This window comes from Hyla sarda, chromosome 6 (assembly GCF_029499605.1).
Source record: "Hyla sarda isolate aHylSar1 chromosome 6, aHylSar1.hap1, whole genome shotgun sequence".
In the NCBI taxonomy this organism is placed as follows: domain Eukaryota; kingdom Metazoa; phylum Chordata; class Amphibia; order Anura; family Hylidae; genus Hyla; species Hyla sarda.
The window spans coordinates 287,065,654-287,087,769 of NC_079194.1; the positions used below are offsets into that span (position 1 = coordinate 287,065,654).

The 22,116-nt window shown below is 45.5% G+C and overlaps 1 protein-coding gene across 1 annotated transcript; it reads left to right on the forward strand.

Moving 5' to 3' along the window:
• Window positions 1–16,762: 16,762 nt before the first annotated feature.
• FADD (Fas associated via death domain) lies at window positions 16,763–19,324 on the forward strand. The gene is made up of 2 exons (XM_056527602.1): window positions 16,763–17,296; window positions 17,874–19,324. The coding sequence occupies exons 1-2, from the start codon at window positions 17,005–17,007 to the stop codon at window positions 18,155–18,157; spliced, it is 576 nt and encodes a 191-aa protein (XP_056383577.1). The 5' UTR covers window positions 16,763–17,004; the 3' UTR covers window positions 18,158–19,324.
• The last annotated feature ends 2,792 nt before the right edge of the window (window positions 19,325–22,116 follow it).

Genomic DNA, 22,116 nt, shown 5'->3' on the forward strand with positions numbered 1-22,116 from the left:
ATAGAAAGCAGAGAAATAAAGAAGTATTTAGTATTTGAGCAATAGTAGAAGAGTATGAGAAGAGGAGATCATTGCAGTAAAAGTTCTTACCTCAAAAGAGTTCCCCAATAGATGTTACAGATGTTCCGGGAGAAGTAGATCTATCTTCTCCTTTTCCATATCCAGCTCATATCGGTCATTATACAGGCTCCATCCGCATCATATGCGAATTTCTTCCGCTTTGGCTCCAGATCATCCATGTCGATATCATCAGGGAATTGTCTCCCCTCCACCTCCATGTCCTCCGGCTGAGATGTTAAAGCCGGGGTTGATCCGGGAGCCAAAGCGGGCGGAGCTCTTTTGGCCGGTGTTGGCTGGAATGGTCTAGCCGATTTGGTGGTATCCACGGTCACCTGGTCAATCTTGCGCTTTGCAGAACGCTTTCCACTGCTCGCCATCACTATCACTGCTGTGATACAACTCCCTCAACAAAGTCAGGGCTACAGCCGTTTTTGTTAGCCCCAAGATTCTATAGATTTATGACATCACATGTGTGACATCAGTGGGCGTGGCCACACCACACACAGATATCGTCATCCTTAGTATCATGTGATCTGCACTGGGCTTAGTATCAACATTATACAGATTATACATGGTGACATCCAATTGTTATATTAATACAGAACTACATAAGATTTCATGTTTTGTAGAAACATACTTTTATTTATTTATTTTTATAAATTTTCCAATATATTCAGATCAAGAATAAAATCAGAAAAATACCAATTGTTACTCAATAACACTGCAAATACATTTCTTTGGAAGCTTCTTTTGTAAACATTACCGATTGTGGCCAATCCTGGTGAAATGACGGTACAATGTATATGACTTTAATCAGTGTCCCCCAGACCGGTTACTTATACAGTATCTGAGCCAAACAGGCCGACAACCATGTACGTGTGGCTGTGAGCTGCACAATTATAACATCTATATATATATATAACTCAATGGGGGAGATTCATCACATGTAGAGGAAGAGTGGTGCAGTTGCCTATAGCAACCAATCAGATCGCTTCCTTCCTTTTTAAAAATTAAGAAGCAATCTGATTGGTTGCTATGGGCAACTGCACCACTCTTCCTCTTCACAGGTTTTGATAAATCTCCCCTAATGCATGAGTGTGTACATATGTATTTATGGGGAAGAGTTATCAAAACCTGTTCAGAGGAAAAGTTTGAGTTGCCCCTAGCAACCAATCAGATCGCTTCTTTCATTTTTCACAAGTCTCTTTAAAAATGAAAGAAGCGATCCGGTTGGTTGCTATGGGCAACTGGGCAACTTTTCCTCTGCACAGGTTTTGATAAATCTCCCCCTATGTGTCTATATTCCAGCATAACTTCAAATGGCTGAAAATATTTCTATGAAACTTGGTCACATGTTACTTATGTCAACTAAAAATATAGTAGACTTAAATTTACCCTAACTTACACCCATTTGCGAGGGTCTGGGTTTTTGACTAAAGTCCCATGCAAGTCTATGGGACTCCTACAGCTCCACTCTGCATCCCCGGGTGAGTGTGTCAGTCCAGCTTGCAAACCACACCCCTCCTGTAAGTCCCGCCCCCTCCAGCAATCTACAACTCTCCTTTTCAGCTCTTTTTTTAACAGCTCAAGGCCCCAAAACACCATTTTCGCCCCATACATCCACATCGCAGGCTCTTCAACACAATGTCTATATCACAGCCCAGCCCCATCTTACTCCACAAGCTCCACATCTCTGGGTGAATGTGCCGATCCGACTATAGAGCCACAAACCCTCCTACAAGCCATCACAAAGCAAGGCCCAATTTAATTTTTTTGGCCTACAATCTCTTTATCACAACCCAGCCCCACATGAGGACAGGATATGAGATTGGGATATGAGGTTGGGATATGAGGACGAAGTATGAAGTCAGGATATGAGGACAGGATTTAATGTCAGAATATGAGGGTGGAATATGAAGTCTGGGATATGAGGGATTTGGGAATATAAAGTCATGGTACAGTTAGGGTTGCCACCTTTAGTGCCAAAAAATACTGGCCATGGTAATTTGCATAATTAATTATTTGTGTGACATCACAGATAGCTCCGCCCATGCCCATACATGTCATGTAATGGCACAGGGGGATCAGAAGGGGATTAAAATGGCATGGGGGGTATCAGAGGGGGCATTTGAAATGCCACAGTGGGATCAGAGGAGGGCAATTAAAATGCCACAGGGGGATCAGAGATTGGCAATTGTAATGGCACGGGGGGGGGGGGACAGAGGAGGGGGATTGAAATGGCATGGGGGGGATCAAAGGGAGGGATTGAAATGGCACAGGGGGAGATCAGGGTAGGGGGATGGTAATGGTACATGGGGATCAGTAGGGGATTAAAATCACACAGGGGGTTAAAGGGGACGATTGAAATTACATGGGAGAATCAGGTGGGGGGAATAAGAGGAGGGGGATTGAAATGGCACAGCGGGGATCAAAGTGGGATTGAAATAACATAGGGCCGTTGTGCCATTTCAGGCCCCACCAATTCTCCAATGCTATTTTAGTTGATCCCCCTGTGCCATTGTTACGCTGAGCGCTCCGGGTCCCCGCTCCTCCCCGGAGCGCTCGCAGCGTTCTCTCATTCGCAGCGCCCCGGTCAGACCTGCTGACCGGGTGCGCTGCGATATTACTCCCAGCCGGGATGCGATTCGCGATGCGGGACGCGCCCGCTCGCGATGCGCATCTCGGCTCCCGTACCTGACCCGTTCCCCGTCTGTGTTGTCCGGGCGCGCGCGCGCCGGGTCTCTGCGATTTAAAGGGCCGCTGCGCCACTGATTCGCGCAGCAGGCCTAATCAGTATTCTCACCTGTGCACTCCCTACTTATACCTCACTTCCCCTGCACTCCCTCGCCGGATCTTGTTGCCATTGTGCCAGTGAAAGCGTTCCCTTGTGTGTTCCTAGCCTGTGTTCCAGACCTCCTGCCGTTGCCCCTGACTACGATCCTTGCTGCCTGCCCTGACCTTCTGCTACGTCCGACCTTGCTCTTGTCTACTCCCTTGTACCGCGCTTATCTTCAGCAGTCAGAGAGGTTGAGCCGTTGCTGGTGGATACGACCTGGTTGCTACCGCCGCTGCAACACCATCCCGCTTTGCGGCGGGCTCTGGTGAATACCAGTAGCAACTTAGAACCGGTCCACCGACACGGTCCACGCCAATCCCTCTCTGGCACAGAGGATCCACCTCCAGCCAGCCGAATCGTGACAGTAGTTAATGACATTTTTCGTGATCTCCTATATACCTGTGTTGTGGTTTTCCTGGACGATATTCTGATTTTTTCTGCCAACTTAGAAGAACACCGCCAGCATGTCCGCATGGTTCTTCAGAGACTTCGGGACAATCAACTTTATGCCAAAATGGAGAAATGTCTTTTTGAATGTCAATCTCTTCCTTTCCTAGGATACTTGGTCTCTGGCAAGGGACTACAAATGGACCCAGATAAACTATCTGCCGTGTTAGATTGGCCACGCCCCTCCGGACTCCGTGCTATCCAACGTTTTTTGGGGTTCGCCAATTATTACAGACAATTCATTCCCCACTTCTCCACTATTGTGGCTCCTATCGTGGCTTTAACCAAGAAAAATGCCAATCCTAAGTCCTGGTCTCCCCAAGCGGAAGACGCATTTAAACATCTCAAGTCTGCCTTTTCTTCTCCTGCCGTGCTCTCCAGACCTGACCCATCTAAACCCTTTCTATTGGAGGTAGATGCCTCCTCTGTGGGAGCTGGAGCTGTCCTTCTACAAAAAAATTCTTCCGGGCATGCTGTTACTTGTGGGTTTTTTTCTAGGACCGTCTCTCCGGCGGAGAGAAACTACTCCATTGGTGATCGAGAACTACTGGCCATTAAATTGGCGCTTGAGGAATGGAGGCACCTGCTGGAGGGATCAAAATTTCCAGTTATCATATACACTGATCACAAGAATCTCTCCTATCTCCAGTCTGCCCAACGACTGAACCCTCGCCAGGCTAGGTGGTCGTTGTTCTTTGCCCGTTTTAACTTTGAAATCCATTTTCGCCCTGCTGACAAGAACATTAGGGCCGATGCCCTCTCTCGTTCTTCTGATGCCTCTGAAGTAGAGGTCTCTCCGCAACACATCATTCCTCCGGACTGTCTGATCTCCACTTCTCCAGCTTCCATCAGGCAAACTCCTCCAGGGAAGACCTTCGTTTCTCCACGCCAGCGTCTCAGGATTCTCAAATGGGGACACTCCTCCCACCTCGCAGGCCATGCGGGCATCAAAAAATCCTTGCAACTCATCTCTCGATTTTATTGGTGGCCGACTCTGGAGACTGATGTAGTTGATTTCGTGCGGGCATGTACTGTCTGTGCCCGGGATAAGACTCCTCGCCAGAAGCCTGCTGGTCTCCTTCATCCTCTGCCTGTTCCTGAACAGCCTTGGTCACAGATTGGTATGGACTTTATTACGGACTTGCCCTCATCCCGTGGCAACACAGTTGTTTGGGTGGTCGTTGATCGATTTTCCAAGATGGCACATTTTATTCCTCTTCCTGGTCTTCCTTCAGCGCCTCAGTTGGCAAAGCAATTTTTTGTACACATTTTTCGCCTTCACGGTTTGCCCACGCATATCGTCTCGGATAGAGGCGTCCAATTCGTGTCTAAATTCTGGAGGGCCCTCTGTAAACAGCTCAAGATCAAATTAAACTTCTCTTCTTCTTATCATCCCCAATCCAATGGGCAAGTAGAAAGAGTTAATCAGGTCCTGGGTGACTATTTACAGCATTTTGTTTCCTCCCGCCAGGATGACTGGGCAGATCTTCTACCATGGGCCGAATTCTCATACAACTTAAGAGTCTCCGAATCTTCTGCTAAATCCCCATTTTTCGTGGTGTACGACCGTCACCCTCTTCCTCCCCTCCCTACTCCCTTGCCCTCTGGTTTGCCCGCTGTGGATGAAGTGACTCGTGATCTTTCCACCATATGGAAAGAGACCCAAAATTCTCTTTTACAGGCTTCATCCCGGATGAAAAGATTTGCTGATAAAAAAAGAAGAACTCCCCCCATTTTTGCTCCCGGAGACAAGGTATGGCTCTCCGCTAAATATGTCCGCTTTCGTGTCCCCAGTTATAAACTGGGACCACGCTATCTTGGTCCTTTCAAAATCAAGTGCCAGATTAACCCTGTCTCTTACAAACTCCTTCTTCCTCCTTCTCTCCGTATTCCCAATGCCTTCCATGTCTCTCTCCTTAAACCACTCATCCTTAACCGCTTCTCTCCCAAAGTTGTTTCTCCCACTCCAGTTTCCGGATCTTCTGACGTCTTTTCTGTGAAGGAGATTCTAGCATCCAAGACGGTCAGAGGTAAAAGATTCTTCTTGGTTGACTGGGAGAATTGTGGCCCAGAGGAGAGATCCTGGGAACCTGAGGACAACATCCTGGACAAAAGTCTTATCCTCAGGTTCTCGGGCTCCAAAAAGAGGGGGAGACCCAAGGGGGGGGGTACTGTTACGCCGAGCGCTCCGGGTCCCCGCTCCTCCCCGGAGCGCTCGCAGCGTTCTCTCATTCGCAGCGCCCCGGTCAGACCTGCTGACCGGGTGCGCTGCGATATTACTCCCAGCCGGGATGCGATGCGGGATGCGCCCGCTCGCGATGCGCATCTCGGCTCCCGTACCTGACCCGTTCCCCGTCTGTGTTGTCCCGGCGCGCGCGGCCCCGCTCCTTAGGGCGCGCGCGCGCCGGGTCTCTGTGATTTAAAGGGCCGCTGCGCCACTGATTGGCGCAGCAGGCCTAATCAGTATTCTCACCTGTGCACTCCCTACTTATACCTCACTTCCCCTGCACTCCCTCGCCGGATCTTGTTGCCATTGTGCCAGTGAAAGCGTTCCCTTGTGTGCTCCTAGCCTGTGTTCCAGACCTCCTGCCGTTGCCCCTGACTACGATCCTTGCTGCCTGCCCTGACCTTCTGCTACGTCCGACCTTGCTCTTGTCTACTCCCTTGTACCGCACTTATCTTCAGCAGTCAGAGAGGTTGAGCCGTTGCTGGTGGATACGACCTGGTTGCTACCGCCGCTGCAAGACCATCCCGCTTTGCGGCGGGCTCTGGTGAATACCAGTAGCAACTTAGAACCGGTCCACCAACACGGTCCACGCCAATCCCTCTCTGGCACAGAGGATCCACCTCCAGCCAGCCGAATCGTGACAGCCATTTCAACTGATCCCCCTGTGCCATTTTAATGAACCCCCCCGATCACCCTCCCATATGCATTTTAATTGTATCACCCCAACCCCCCCCCCCCCCCGATCCCCAGCCATATGCATCTTAATTGATTTACCCCCACAAGCCCCCTCCCCCCATGCTCCCTCATTCAGTCATTTGCATTTTAAAGGGGTTCTCCGGTGAAATATTTTTTTTAATCAACTGGTGCCAGAACGTTAACCAGGTATGTAAATTACTGCTGTTTAAAAATCATTAATCCTTTCTATAGTACTTATTAGCTGCTGTATGCTCCAAAGGAAGTTATTTTCTTTTTGAATTTCCTATCTGTCTGACCACACTGCTCTCTGCTGACACCTATGTCCATGTCAGGAAATGCGCCCTCTTATAGACAGCAATGCTATTCCGAGCAGAGTTCGCTGAAAGAATGGACATGTTCAATCTTTCTGCGGACATCGGAATTTTAATTTCCGTGCCTGTTTCTGACGCAGAAATTCTGCTAGGTGCACAGCGCAGCAGAATCCCATTGTAATCAATGAGACTCTGCTGCTGTGGAATCTCTGTGTGGGAATTCTGCTCAAAAATTCTGCCATGTGTATATATCCTACCGCTGTGTTCGCACGGCAGATTTTTGGAGCAGAAAACCGTGGGAAATGTTGTACTGTTGTTTTCCATGGGATTCTGAAGAATTTCTGCAGCAGAAAATCCAGATTCCTGCATCTGCAGAAAGAATGAGAGGATGGAGCATTTCTGAGCGGTCCTAGCTCCCGTCGGAACATTCAAATGTGCGGAATGTCTGCCAGTGTTTTCGGGATGGACATTCTGCACATTCAGCGGTGTGAACATGGCCTTAAAAGGATCCTTTGACTTAATGCAGATCGTGAAGGATAATCTGACTGGGTTGACGGTGAAGAATGATCGGCAGTTGGCGCTAGGGCCCAGCTGATATTGCCGTTCCCTTTGACAGAAGTGTATTCCGCGTGAAGTCTGCAGCCAGAATCATTCTTTCAGCGCAGGAATTTCGGAGGTGCACAGCTCCACCACTGAAATTCCGTCAGGTGCACCGTGCGACGGAATCTCTTTGACCACAATGGTTTCTCTGCATTAAAGAGGTACTCCGGTGGAAAACTTATTATTTTTTTTTATTTAAACAACTGGTGCCAGAAAGTTAAACAGATTTGTAAATTACTTCTATTAAAAAATCTTAATCCTTCCGGAATTTATTAGCTGCTGAATACTACAGAGGAAATTGTTTTCTTTTTGGAACACAGAGCTCTCTGCTGACATCACGAACACAGTGCTCTCTGCTGACATCTCTGTTCATTTTAGGAACTGTCCATAGTAGGAGAAAATCCCCATAGCAAATATATACTGCTCTGGACAATTTCTAAAATGGACAGAGATGTCAGCAGAGAGCACTGTGGTCATGATGTCAGCAGAGAGCTCTGTGATCCAAAAAGAAAATAATTTCCCCTGTAGTATTCAGCAGCTAATTAGTACTGGAAGGATTAAGATTTTTTTAATAGAAGTAGTTTACAAATCTGTTTAACTTTCAGGCACCAGTTGATTTAAAAAAAAAATAAATAAAGTTTTTCACCGGAGTACCCCTTTAACCACTTAAGGACCAAGGTCCTAGCTCCCTGGTACTTAAGGACCAAGGATGTATCGATCAGCAGGTACCCCACGCAAATGCCCAGGGGGGTCATTGGTGACCCGGAAAATAAGGGGGATCGGGGTTGTCTAAGACACTCACGATCCCCCTGAAGGGATAGGAGTGAGGTGGCAGGGGTGCCACAACTCCTATCCCTGCTATTAGTTGTCTAGAAGCGACGACCAATCGGGGGCAGGGGGGGGGTTAACTTTCGGTTTCCCCGTTCTGCCCACCCACAATAGGCGGGGCAGGATGGGGAAACCGACAGGGACCGGTGCCGAAATCCACTTACCCATGCACCAGTGGGCGGCTATCGGCTGCAGAAGAGGACGGCGATGCGGCTCCCTGGTGTAGACTACGGAAGCCGGTGAGTTGCCTAGCATCATCTGGAGGGCTACAGTCTGAGACCACTATACAGTGGTCTCTAAACTGTAGCCCTCCAGATGTTGAAAAACTTCAACTCCCAGCATGCCCAGACAGCAGTTTGTTGTCTGTGCATGCTGGGATTTGTAGTTTTGCAAGATCTGGAGGGCTACAGTTTAGAATCCACTATATAGTGGTCTCAAACTGTGGCCCTCCAGATGTTGCAAAACTGCAAATCCCAGCATGCCCAAATAGCAAACAGCTGTCTCGGCATGCTGGGAGTTGTAGTTGCGTACCTCCAGTTGTTGCATAACTACATCTCCCAGCATGCCCTTCGGCGATCAGTACATGCTGGGAGTTGTAGGTTTGCAACAGCTGGAGGCACACTGGTTGGAAAATACTGAGTTAGGTAACAGAACCTAACTGAATGTTTTCCAACCAGTGCCCCTCCAGCTGATGCAAAAGTACAACTCCCAGCATGCACGGTCTGTCAGTATTGAAACAGCTGGAGGTTTGCCCCCCCTCCCCGCATTTGAATGTACAGGGTACATTCACAGGGGCAGGTTTACAATGAGTTTCCTGCTTCAAGTTTGAGCTGCAGCAAATTTTTCGCCACAACGCAAACTCTTAGCGGGAAACTCACTGTAACCCGCCAGTGCGAATGTATCCTAAAAACACTACACTACACTACACTAACACATAATAAAGGCTAAAACACTACATATACACCCCCTTACACTGTACCCCCCCCCCCCCCCCCCAATAAAAAAAAAAGTATTGTACGGCAGTGTTTGCAAAACGGAGCCTCCAGCTGTTGCAAAACAACAACTCCCAGCAATTCCGGACAGCCACTGACTGTCCAGGCATGCTGGGAGTTTAGTATCAGCTGGAGGCACTCTGTTAGGGGTATTCTATGCCAGTGATTCCCAATGTCCACCCCTATGCAATCCCTAATTTAGTCCTCAAATGCGCATGGTGCTCTCTCACTTCGGAGCCCTGTCGTATTTCAAGGAAACAGTTTAGGGCCACATACGGGGTATTTCCGTACTCGGGAGAAATTGCACTACACATTTTGGGGGGCTTTTTCTCCTTTTACCCCTTATGAAAAGGAAAAGTTGGGGTCTACACCAGCCTAAAAATGTTTACACTAACCTGCTCGTGTTGCCCCATACTTTTTATTTTCACAAGCGGTAAAAGGGAAAAAAGACCCCCAAAATTTGTAACGCAATTTCTCCTGAATAAGGAAATACCCCATATGTGGGTGTAAAATGCTCTGCAAGCGCACAACAAGGCTCAGGAGTGAGAGCGCACTATGTACATTTGAGGCCTAAATTGGTGATTTGCACAGGGGTGGCTGATTTTACAGCAGTTCTGACATAAACGAAAAAAAAAAAAATACCCACATGTTACCCCATTTTGGAACGTAACAAGGGGTATAGTGAGCCTGAACACCCCACAGGTGTTTGACGAATTTTCATTAAAGTTGGATGGGAAAATGATTTAAAAAAAAAATTTTTTTACTAAAATGCTGGTGTTACCCTAAATTTTTCATTTTCACAAGGGAAAATAGGAAAAAAGCCCCCAAAATTTGTAACCCCAAAGAACATTGTAAGATTGTAAGAACATAGCCCATATGTGGATGTAAAGTGCTCTGCGGGCAAACTACAATGCTCAGAAGAGAAAGAGCGACATTGGGCTTTTGAAGAGAAAATTTGTCCGGAATTGAAGGCCATGTGTGTTTACGAAGCCACCATAGTGCCAGAACAATGGACCCCCCCACATGTGACCCCATTTTGGAAACTACACCCCTCATGGAATGTAATAAGGGTTGCAGTGAGCATTTACACACAGGTGTCTGACAGATTTTTGGAACAGTGGTCCGTGAAAATGAAAAATTTAATTTTTCATTTGCACAGCCCACTGTTCAAGGGCGTGGTTTAGCCTCAACTACCCAAAGGTAATAACGCTGGTCCTGGGCTAGGCACGGGGGGGGGGGGGGGGGGGCAATGAAGACGCCAAGTTATGGACAAACAGTAGCTTTACTGAGGGTAGACAGATGACACAGTCTATGCAGTACAGCCAATATCCCAAGGAGGTGACCAGTGACACAGGGGGATATCGCAGGCTTGCTGGGACTGTAGTAGTTAGACAGACTTTGGTGCAGACCATGGTGACTAAAGAGTAGACTTGACTGACTTCATGACTGACTATTAGATGGCTTTTGTTTACTTGCAATTGACAGGTGGCTGCAGACTTTAGGCTTGAGGCCTTCAATGCTCCGGACACACACAGAGACGACTGCACTGGACCTCAGGAACTAAGAGAGAGATTGCAGCCCCTCCCCTGGTTATATAGGGGGGCTGTGCAAGGAGCCCATAGGTCACTTGGGGGGGTCACCTGGTCACTAGTGCCTCCTGGGTAACAATCACATGGTATAACAATTAAAGAAACAGTACATTATTAATATCACAACTTATATACACAGGGGATAATACATAAAGGGGGCCCTGGGGACATGGAGAAACTCTGCCTGACAGGGCAGGAGAAGTACAGGGAAACATCATCCCATACTGGGCCACCACAGATACATTGGTAACATAGTAACACAAGATATCAAACAGGTTAAACCTAAATCTCATTTAATTCATTCCAATTTAACTAATGTGGAGAAGACAGCATTACAAGTAGATACAAATCTTATAAGAAAGCCGTCCGATAAGGGTAGCAATATTGTCCTTCTAGATCGAGATTTATATATGAACACATCTCAAGATCTATTGAAAGACTTACCAGCCACTAGATCGAGATCCTACTGAAGCGTTCCTTGCCGAAACTGCAGACTTTACTTTCAGATGCCAAACAGGAGGGCCTCCTGACTGATGATGAAATGAAAGTGATTTTTAATCCACACCCAACAATCTCTACTTTTTACACTCTACCAAAAACCCATAAAGGCACTAACCCATTGAAAGGGCGTCCAATAGTGTCCGACACAAAAGACACCGTACTCAAAATCAATGATGTCACTGTCACGGATACCACCACCCTTATGAGCTTAGATGAGCTTAGATGTAGTCATTCACTTTGTACTAACACATTAATTTCTTTCTCTTTGGCGGTGCCCTTTACCATCAAGGGAAGGGTACCGCCATGGGGACCACTTGTGTACTGTCGTACGCTTATTTATTTTTGGGGTGGTGGGAGCACAATTTGGTTTTTGGTGATGATTTTTCCATTTACACTGAGCACCTTTTGTACTGGGGGAGGTACATCGATGATATTTTGATTTTCTGGGATGGGGACGTTTCTTTATTTTTGGATTTTGTACAGAAACTTAACCAGAACACAATTGGTATGAAGTTCCTCTCCGAAATAGGAGGTAGAACTATTAATTTTCTTGATCTCACAATCTACATAGACGTCAACAACTGGATACAAACTAATATTTTTCACAAGCCAACCGCTACCAACAGTTTACTTCTTCGGGACAGTCACCACCCCGTCTCACTCAAAAAAAAGTATACCTATTGGACAATATCTTTGAGCAAAACACAACTGTTCAGAGGAACAGAAATTCAGACAGGAAAGTCATTTACTGATGTCCAGATTCATAACAAGAGGCTATCCCAATAAACACCTGAGGAAAGCATATGCCAGGGCATCATAAAGCAATCGGACTAATTTACTATCGACTAAGGCTGCATTCACACTAGGAGCATTCATCCGTTATTAAATGTCCGTCTTCTGTGTAAAAACGGACGTTTAATAACGGATGAAATAAAGGGTGATAACGGCTGCATAAATATTCATCCGTTACCCTTATCCCTCATGTATGGCCGAACACCTCTGCCTACAGACTCCCACAGCCGGGACAACTACTGCTCCCATTATGGAACAGACTTGTTTCCATGATGGGAGTAGTAATTCCTGGCTGCAGGAGTCTGCAGACAGCTGGGGATGCTACATTAGTGCTTGTACTACTACCCCCATCATGGAACAGAGTCTGTTCTATGATGGGGGTTGTAGTACAGGGGCTGAGGGATTGATCGCACCGGGTTTCACTTCTGAGAACCGATGCGATCAAAAGTTATTAAGCAGGGGAGCGATGTATCCGTGTGTTTTAACTTTCATTTTTGAATCCCCCGAGGGGAGCCCTGAATGGCCGGTCAGGGCTCTCAGCGAGAGATTGAAAAATTAACTTTGAGAGTAGAAGGGGCCAAAGAGCACTGTGGGGGGCAAGATATATAGCGCTGCAGAGGGGGGCAGACATATAGCCTATATATCTAGCCCCCCCCGCAGCGCATTAGATATGACCCCCGCCTGCGCATTAAATATATACCCCCGTAGCGCATGTATATGTGCCCCCCACAGCTCTTTTATATACATATACCCCTACCGCCGTATGAATGAACAGTATTTCTATTAGCAGCGCAGAGAGCCGGGAGCCGACTCTATGCGCTGCTAATTTAAATACCTTTCATTCATATAGCAGCAGAGGTATATTTATGTAGAAGCACTGGGGGGGGGGGGGGGGCAGATAACCCTATATGTCTGCCCCCCACAGCTCTTCTATATACACATGCCCCTACGGCTGTATGAATGAAAGGTATTTCTATTAGCAGCGTATAGTGTCGGCTCCCGGCTCTATGCGCTGCTAATAGAAATACTGTTCATTCATACGGCGGTAGGGGCATGTGTATATAGAAGAGCTGCGAGGGCACATATACATGCATATCCACAGGATAGGGGATAAGTGTCTGATCACTTGGGGTCTAACTGCTGGGATCCCCGCAATCTCCTGACAGGGCTCCTGCTCTCTGACAGGAGCGTGTGTTGGGGACGGCAGGTGCTCCATTCATTTCTATGGGAGCGCTGGAGAGACTGGAGTACAGCACTTGGGTCTCTTCGGCGCTCCCTAAGAGAATGAATGGAACGTGTGCTGTCTGTAGTAGAGAGCCGGGGCCTGTTCAGGAGATTGCCGGGGGTCCTAGCAGTTGGATTCCCTATCCTGTGGACAGGACTGGTGCAAGGATTTTTGCCACCCTAGGCGAAAGCTCATTTTGCCGCCCCTCGACCCCGCCCATTGGCACCGCCCTTTGACACCTTACTACCGGGGTGACACACTGTAACAAACCTCCTCCTTATGTAATCTCCTTACTACTGGGGTGACACACTGTAACAAACCTCCTCCTCATGTAATCTCCTTACTACTGGGGTGACACACTGTAACAAACCTCCTCCTCATGTAATCTCCTTACTGGGGTGACACACTGTAACAAACCTCCTCCTCATGTAATCTCCTTACTACTGGGGTGACACACTGTAACAAACCCCCTCCACATGTAATCACCTCACTACTGGAGTGACACACTGTAACAAACCTCCTCCTCATGTAATTTCCTTACTACTAGGGTGACACACTGTAACAAAGCTCCTCCTCATGTAATCTCCTTACTACTGGGGTGACTCACTGTAACAAACCTCCTCCTCATGTAATCACCTTACTACTGGGGTGACACACTGTAACAAATCCCCTCCTCACACGATGCTAGTTCTGGCTGGGCGGGTGGTTCGGGTGAGCGGCAGGTGCTTTAGATGCTGCCTGGCTGCTAACTTTCTTGCAGTGGGCAGAGTGGCGCCCCCACCAAGAGGGCGCTCTAGGCAGCTGTCTATTTTGCCTATAGGCAGAACCGACCCTGCCTGTGGATAGGGGATAAGTTGCTTTTCGTTGCACAACTCCTTTAAGGGACTCATATATATTTTCTGGGATTCAGGTAAATACCTATACAGTTCAGTCAAAAGTTGTCTGAACTCTCTAAAATGTATGAGGGGTCTTAAAGGAGAAAAGGGTCTCTCACCTGTGACATTCATGTGTATATAGTTGTCAGATAGTTTGAAGATGTATAGTCACCTTTAGGAGGTTATGAATAAATGGGTTTTAAAGGGGTTATCCAGGAAAAAAACTTTTTTTTATATATATATATCAACTGGCTCCAGAAAGTTAAACAGATTTGTAAATTACTTCTATTAAAAAATCTTAATCCTTTCAGTACTTATGAGCTTCTAAAGTTAAGGTTGTTCTTTTCTGTCTAAGTGCTCTCTGTGTGTCTCGGGAACCGCCCAGTTTAGAAGCAAATCCCCATAGCAAACCTCTTCTAAACTGGGCGGTTCCCGAGACACTTAGACAGAAAAGAACAACCTTGACTTCAGAAGCTCATAAGTACTGAAAGGATTAAGATTTTTTAATAGAAGTAATTTACAAGTCTGTTTAACTTTCTGGAGCCAGTTGATATATAAAAAAAAGTTTTTTTTCCTGGATAACCCCTTTAATGTCCCTGTTGTCCCCTCACAAAGGTTGGCACTCATGGGTAGAAATGCTCTGGCATTTCAACTTACTGCTTCTTCTGCACAACGACTGTCCGGGAATGCTGGGAGTTGTAGTTTTCGCAAAATCTGGAAGTCAACAGTTCGGAGACCACTGGCCTACACCAACAACAATAAATTCTTTCACAGTGTGCAAAATCACAAAAAAATAAAAAAAAAAATGCCTGGTCATTTAGGACAGAAACACTCTGGGTGTTAAGGGGTTAAGAAAAAGCGAAAACTTGCTTATACCTCTTTTTGACCATTAGAGGGCAGCCTATCACTGTCTTTTTTTTTTTTTTTTTTTTTACCTAGAACAGTGTTTCCCAACCAGGGTACCTCCAGATGTTGCGAAACTACAACTCCCAGAATGCCCGGACAGCCTTCGGCTGTCCGGGCATTCTGGGAGTTGTAGTTTTGCAACAGCTGGAGGCACCCTAGTTGGGAAACACTGACCTAGAAGTTAATTGAACATTGCCAGACTACTAGGATTGGAGCCTGTTCACAATATGAGTGCATTTTAACTTTTTGGGAGACATAAACAAGCCAAAATGTGTAGAGAAACAGAAAAGTGACATAAGTTGTTGTTGTTTTTTTTTTTTTTTGGGCAGTTTTTGCTTTTTTAACAATTAGGGTGTAATTGTTAAAACTGCAGGTTGACAGCAGCATGTAAGAAGCAGGCACTGCATACAGGCAACCTGATCGTGTGTTTTTACCCTGAAGCATTTCTCTGAAAAAATACAAAATAAATTAAAAAAAACACAAAAATGTAAAATAAAATAAAAAAATATAAAAAAATAAAACACACAATTACACATGCATTTATTTAAAGTGGCACTTTGTTATAAACTGCCTTGAAAAAACACCACACACAGAGCACACTGCGTTTTAAACAATACACACCCTAAGTGAAGGAAAAACTCCATACAAAATAAGCATTGTAGGTATAGCATTTTATATTTCCCTATTGACCTTTAGCGAAGGTTTTTGCTTAAAAAAAATCAAAATCAAAATGAATTGCTGGTAAAAAAAATAAACAAAAACAAGCTATAAAACACCTTATGTAACATAAAATTTTTTTTATTTAGGAAGTGCCTAAATATGACGCAATAATAAAAAAAATAAAAAAACAAAAATTTATTGCTGGTAAAAATACACAAAAACAAGCCACAAAACACCTTATGTAACAATAAAAAAAATGTATTTAGGAAGTGCCTAATATGACGCAATAATAAAAAAAAATAAAAAAACATAAAAATTTATTGCTGGTAAAAATACACAAAAACAAGCCACAAAACACCTTATTGTGACAACTAGAGATGAGCGAACTCACAGTAAATTCGATTCGTCACGAACTTCTCGGCTCGGCAGTTGATGACTTTTGCTGCATAAATTAGTTCAGCTTTCAGGTGCTCCGATGGGCTGGAAAAGGTGGATACAGTCCTAGGAGACTCTTTCCTAGGACTGTATCCACCTTTTCCAGCCCACCGGAGCACCTGAAAGCTGAACTCATTTACGCAGGAAAAGTCATCAACTGCCGAGCCGAGAAGTTCGTGACGAATCGAATTTACTGTAAGTTCGCTCATCTCTAGTGACAACAAAAACTAAAAAAAAAAAAAATTATTTAGTAAAAACATTCTCTCACGAGAAGATATGGAATGACAGAAGACAAGGAAATGCTTAATATGACACAATAATTTAAAAAATAAAAAAAAAACGTCCGTCAAAATACACAAAAACAACCCACAAAACCCCATATGTGATAATTAAAAACGAAAAATAAATTAATTTCGTAAAAACATTCTAGCACGAGGAGATATAGAAAGATGGAAGACAAGGAAATGCTTAATAAGACGCAATAATATAAAGTTAATTGCCGGTAAAAATACACAAAAAACAAGCCACAAAACACTTTACGTGACAATAGAAACTAAAAAGAAAAGTAAAAACGTAAAAACATTCTAGCACGAGAAGATATAGAATGAAGGAAGACAAGGAAGTGCTGAATAGGACGCAACAATTGTGCTACAGTGAATGAGAGAAGGCGATTCCCAGGACTGGGCGGCTGTATACTATGTATATCTGAGCTGTACGCTTTCAGTAGGTGAGGAGGAGTTCAGCTCCGGGGGCTGGGAGGAGAATACACTGACAGGACATGCTCAGCTATAACTTCTCTATGACTTCCTGCTCTACAATTTTAGGACTGGACGTTACCAACCAGGAAACCAAGGGTTGTGTACCTGCGGTTTATCTTCTAGATTGTTCGTCCTACCTCTCTATGGCTCTGCACTGAGGTATCGGGCTCATTATACTACTATACTGGAACATATAGGAAGCATTACTGCAAAGTGAAAGCAAAAGTAAAACATCGGAGAAGCCCATCCTGGGGACACCGGCCGCAATGGAGAGAGTAGACAAATGCTCCGTCCTGTTGTTAAGAATATCTGAGAAACTGAACAATGAGGAACTAGAGGGCATGAAGTTTCTTTGCCAGAAACAAATAGTCAAAAAGAAAATGGAGACGATCACCAGCCCCATACATCTGTTCAGGCACCTGAAGGAGCTGACCGAGATCTCGGAGGACGATCTCGGTTTTTTGGTCGTGTTATTGAACACCATCAATCGTCCGGATCTCGCTCAAGAGGTAGAACGTTTCCACAGTCCACCATCCAGGGTCGAGGCAGGAGAAAGAGGTAAATGGCCAAAAATATAATGTGTAAGAAATGGGTAGTTACATGTGTCATGTGTCACCGCATGCCCTGTGCTAAAGGGGTTTTCCAGTTTTATGTAAGTATAACTTAAAGGGGTTCTCCGGTGCTTAGACATCTTATCCCCTATCCAATGAGACGCTGGGGACCCCCGTGATCTTGCACACGGCACCCCGTTTAAAATCAGTCAACACGCTCCGGGTCTGATTACCGTGACCACAGGGCCGATGGCGTGTGACATCACGCCTCCGCCCCCGTGTGATGTCACGCTCCGCCCCTCAATGCAAGCCTATGGGAGGGGGAGTGACAGCTATCACGCCCCCTCCCATAGGCTTGCATTGAGGGGCGGAGCATGACGTCACACGGGGGCGGCCCTGTGGTCGCCGGTAATCAGACCCGGAGCGAACACGCTATCCAATAATAGCCAGGTAGTTCCTGGATTAGCCAGTTCGATCCCCCCACCCCCTCCTCCATACTGTATCTATCTCATATCTATTTATCTATCTATGGACATCTATCTATCCTCCCATACAGTTGTAATTTGCTTATTTCTATTATACAGATCATCTGGACCAGGCCTTTGACATTATATGTGATAATGTTGGGAGAGACTGGAAGAAGCTGATCCGGTCACTTGGTGTATCAGAGTCAACTATAGAACAAGTTGTTTATGCGAACCCCAACAATATGCGGGAACAACTGCAACAATGTCTGAACGAGTGGAAGAAGAAGAGGAAAGATGGCGCCACTATATCGGTCCTGGTAAAAGCCTTAGAGAACTGCAGAATGAGACTGGTGTCAGAGAGAATAACAGAGGCCATCAACCTCAGTCATGGGGCATCATAGAAGAAGTGACCACCACCTCCAAATCCTGATGTTTGTTATGTCATTGTTCCCCAACCTGTGGCTCTCCCAGTGTTACAAAAACTACAAAGATTGTAGATTATAAACTTATGGCAAGCCAGCGGTTGTGGAACACTGGAGCGTGTATTGTCATAGAACAAGCTGCTGGACTATTAAAGGAGTACTCCGATAAAAATGTACATGTATCCCCTATCCTAAGGGTAGGGGATGTGTCTGATCATGGGAGCGGGGCGGATTTGGTCTGACCCCTGGGACCCCCCAGAAATCTCCCGCACGGTGCCCCGGCTCTCCTTCTGAATGACCAACATGCCCCCTCCATGTTTCTCTATGGTAGAGCCCAAGCGCTGAAATTTGGAAATCTTGACCTCTCGCATAGAGATGAATGGAGGGAGTGCCTTGGTCACTGCTTTGGGGGTGGTCGACTCGCCACATTCAGAATATTGAGCCGGAGCACCGTGCGGGAGATTCCTTATCCCCTATTCTTAGGACAGGAGATACATTGTTCTATGCCGGAGTACCACTTTGATTATTTTTTCTGCCCTTTTTGCAGCTGCCATTAGGAGGAGCTCACAGCATATACAGCTTTATGGCGCTCCCATTGAGGTCGATATTATTTTATACAACCATTTGCAGTTAGCTCCTCCTAGTGGTGGCCATGTGCAGCACAGATTATATCATTTATCATGTTAAAAAGAAGAAAAAAAAATATCATCCATATACTGATCTGTTATGACAGGAACCTGCACAGAATCATGGATCTAAAAATGTAATGGAGGACATTAACCCTTATGGCACCATCCCCAGTTTTGGTTTGCACTTCTTATCCCTGATATATTAAAAAAATTAAAATAAATACTTAATGTATAATGTACCAAGAAAAATTTGACAAAATTTGTGGGCTAAAAAGGAAAAATAAAATGCAGTTCTGCTCTTATCTCCAGTTTTTTTTTTTACGTTCCTATCTCTGCCCTAAACTCCCTAGCCTGGGCCAAAGCACCTTTCTTTGCATTCACTTGCAGGCAGTGGAAGAGAGAGGTGGTGTCTGGTAACTATAAAAGAAAGTATACTAAGCGATTGTCTGAGCTAGTGATTGTGAAGTATACAAGTGAGTGTAAGTATAAAAGTGAGAGTGACTTAAAATTAAGAGACTTACAATTCAGGGAGTTTAACCCGCGAAGGACTCAGCCGATTTTGGCCTTAAATGGGCACTGTCAGATACAAAAACTTTTGCTATGTTGTAAAGCATGCAAAACCAATAGGTTTTGCAATTGCTTTCATTAGAAAATGTTCAGTATTTCACACTGAAAAAGACAGTTGTGGTAGCCCTTGGGGGGTAATAGTAGTTGGGGTATTGTTGTGGTAGATGAGGGGTTAATGTTAACCCTATAGTTCGTGACGCCAGGCTGAGGGCTAGTATGCTGAGATAATTCTCCGGCCTATCGCCGCCCTTCCCAGTAACGATAGGTGCATGCATAAAATGACTGAGGTCCACAAGGTAGTTGAACTTGAAGTTGGATAATTTTACTTAAAGGCTTTCGGTACATCCAATGAACAGTAACAGTCTCGTTAATACATTCTCTATACAGTTCAATGACTGACCGTTGTTGCGGACCTTGACTTCTAATACAAGTCTCTGAATTTAGGGTAATTTGCGAAGATCCGTCCGGATTTAGGGGATAGATAAGGTCCGGTGATCTTGCAGAGTGCTTAGGGATTGATACACTCACGATTCTGAATAGATCAGCCGTTGCCGCAAGGCTCGGGCCTAACTCACTGCGGAAGATAGCTGCGCAGATCCTGCTCATTTGACAGCCCAGGAACAAGAGAGAGAGAGAGCAATGGCCGCCGCTCCCTTATATGGGCAGGGCCGTTTTGGATTGGTCCGAGTAACTGTCACTCACCGTTACAGGGAGTGATGGGAGAAAGAAATTGCTTAAGTCCTTAAGCAATAAACCATAGAGTGCACCTGATCATGTGACCCGCAGGTCCTGCTACACTATGCAGAAGTAATTAACCAATTATATACATTTTTACAATCCTATATATATAAACCCTAAATAATTACTAGATAACTAATACCTAGATGAGAGGTGACTAGGGGTGGACTAGACAATAAGGACCCCCAGCATCCTAGGGACTCTGGCTATGGGGACCTATACACACAGGTACCAGATAGGATACGGTACCGGGACACCACATAGTCAAACAACTGCCCTTCCAGCCTGCTTGGACAAATACTAGTCCTGCTTCCTTGATTGACAGCTGTGAGCGCAGGGCTGGAGGAAAAATCCTCCCACTGTCAGCTTGTGACCCGCTACTGTCAGTGAGGACAAGCTGGGAGTTGTAGTTTTGCTAATGCTAGGGGAGATGTGAGCAGACGGCATACTGAGGGAGGGGGCGGAGACCTGCACAGTGAGGCCACGCCCCCTCCCTTTGAGAGGAATTCAGACTAGTGAGCTAAATTAAAAGTGTAATTAAAAAAATAAAGGTGCTAAAAAATTTTGGTTGGATCTGGTGGGTGCGTTTTATGTTTTTTCCTCCTCGCCTTCAAAAAATCATAACTCTTTTATATTTTCATCCACAGACTAGTAAGAGGGCTTGGTTTTTTGCGCGACCAGTTGTCCATTGTAATGCCATCCCTCAATTTACCATAAAATGTATGGTGCAACCAAAAAAAAATACTATTTGTGTGGGGAAATTTAAAAAGAAAACCGCAATTTAGCAAATTTTGGAAGCTTTCGTTTTCACGCTGTAAAATTTATGGTAAAAATGACGTGTGTTCTTTATTCTCTGGGTCAATACGATTACTCTATTACTCAATACTCTATTACTGTTGCACTTAAAAAAAAAAAAAAAAAAAATCGCAAACTTTTTAACCAAATTAGTACGTTTAAAATCCCTCTATTTTGAAGACCTATAACTTTTTAATTTTTCCACATAAGCGGCGGTATGAGGGCTCATTTTTTGCACCGTGATCTGTACTTTTTATTTATAACATATTTGCCTTTATAACATTTTTAATACATAATAAAATGTTTTTTTTGTTTTTTTTTAAAGCAACAACTACCCTCATTAATGGCAAAATATTCATCAAGACACGCTCGAACAGAGTCCCAAATATTTAAAGAATATTCTAATATTTCTTGATTATTGTGTTTCTTTGTAATGTGTCTAAAAATGTAATTTATGTGAATTGTTTTGCTCATTTATTAGTGATACTGTTTGCATAAATCATATGACAAGACCCGCCTCCTCCTCCTCCTCAATCCACTTATCGATACCCACTCTGCTATGTGGGACACCAGAGGGGCATTATTACTGTTCTAAATGCTGCAGATGCTGGAAAAGTATGGAGCTTAAAGGTGTACTCCGCCCCTAGACATCTTATCCCCTATCCAAAGGATAGGGGATAAGATGTCAGATCGCCGGGGCCCGCTGCTGGGGACCCCGGGGATCGCTGCTGCAGTACCCCGCTATCATTACTGCGCAGAGCGAGTTTGCTCTGTGCGTAATGACGGGCGATACAGGGGCCGGAGCATCGTTATGTCACGGCTCCGCCCCTTGTGATGTCATGGCCCGCCCCTTTCAATACAAGTCTATGGGAGGGGGCGTGGCGGTCGTCACGCCCCCTGCCATAGACTTGCATTAAGGGGACGGGCCGTGATGTCATGAGGGGCGGAGCCATGACATCACGCGGCTCCGGCCCCTGTATCGCCCGTCATTACGCACAGAGCGAACTCGCTCTGTGCTGTAATGATAGCGGGGTGCTGCAGCAGCGATGCCCGGGGTCCCCAGCAGCGGGACCGCGGCGATCTAACATCTTATCCCCTATCCTTTGGATAGGGGATAAGATGCCAGGGGCGGAGTACCCCTTTAAGAGGTTAGTCCAGAAGGTTCTGCAGAGAGGAGTTGTGGCTGGGAGGGTATCATTGGTAATACTG

Coding starts and splice junctions, on each gene's coding strand:
- FADD (XM_056527602.1), top strand. CDS start 17,005: ATGGAGAGAGTAGACAAATGCTCCGTCCTGTTGTTAAGAATATCTGAG. Junction 17,297..17,873: donor GGTCGAGGCAGGAGAAAGAG/GTAAATGGCCAA, acceptor TCTATTATACAG/ATCATCTGGACCAGGCCTTT.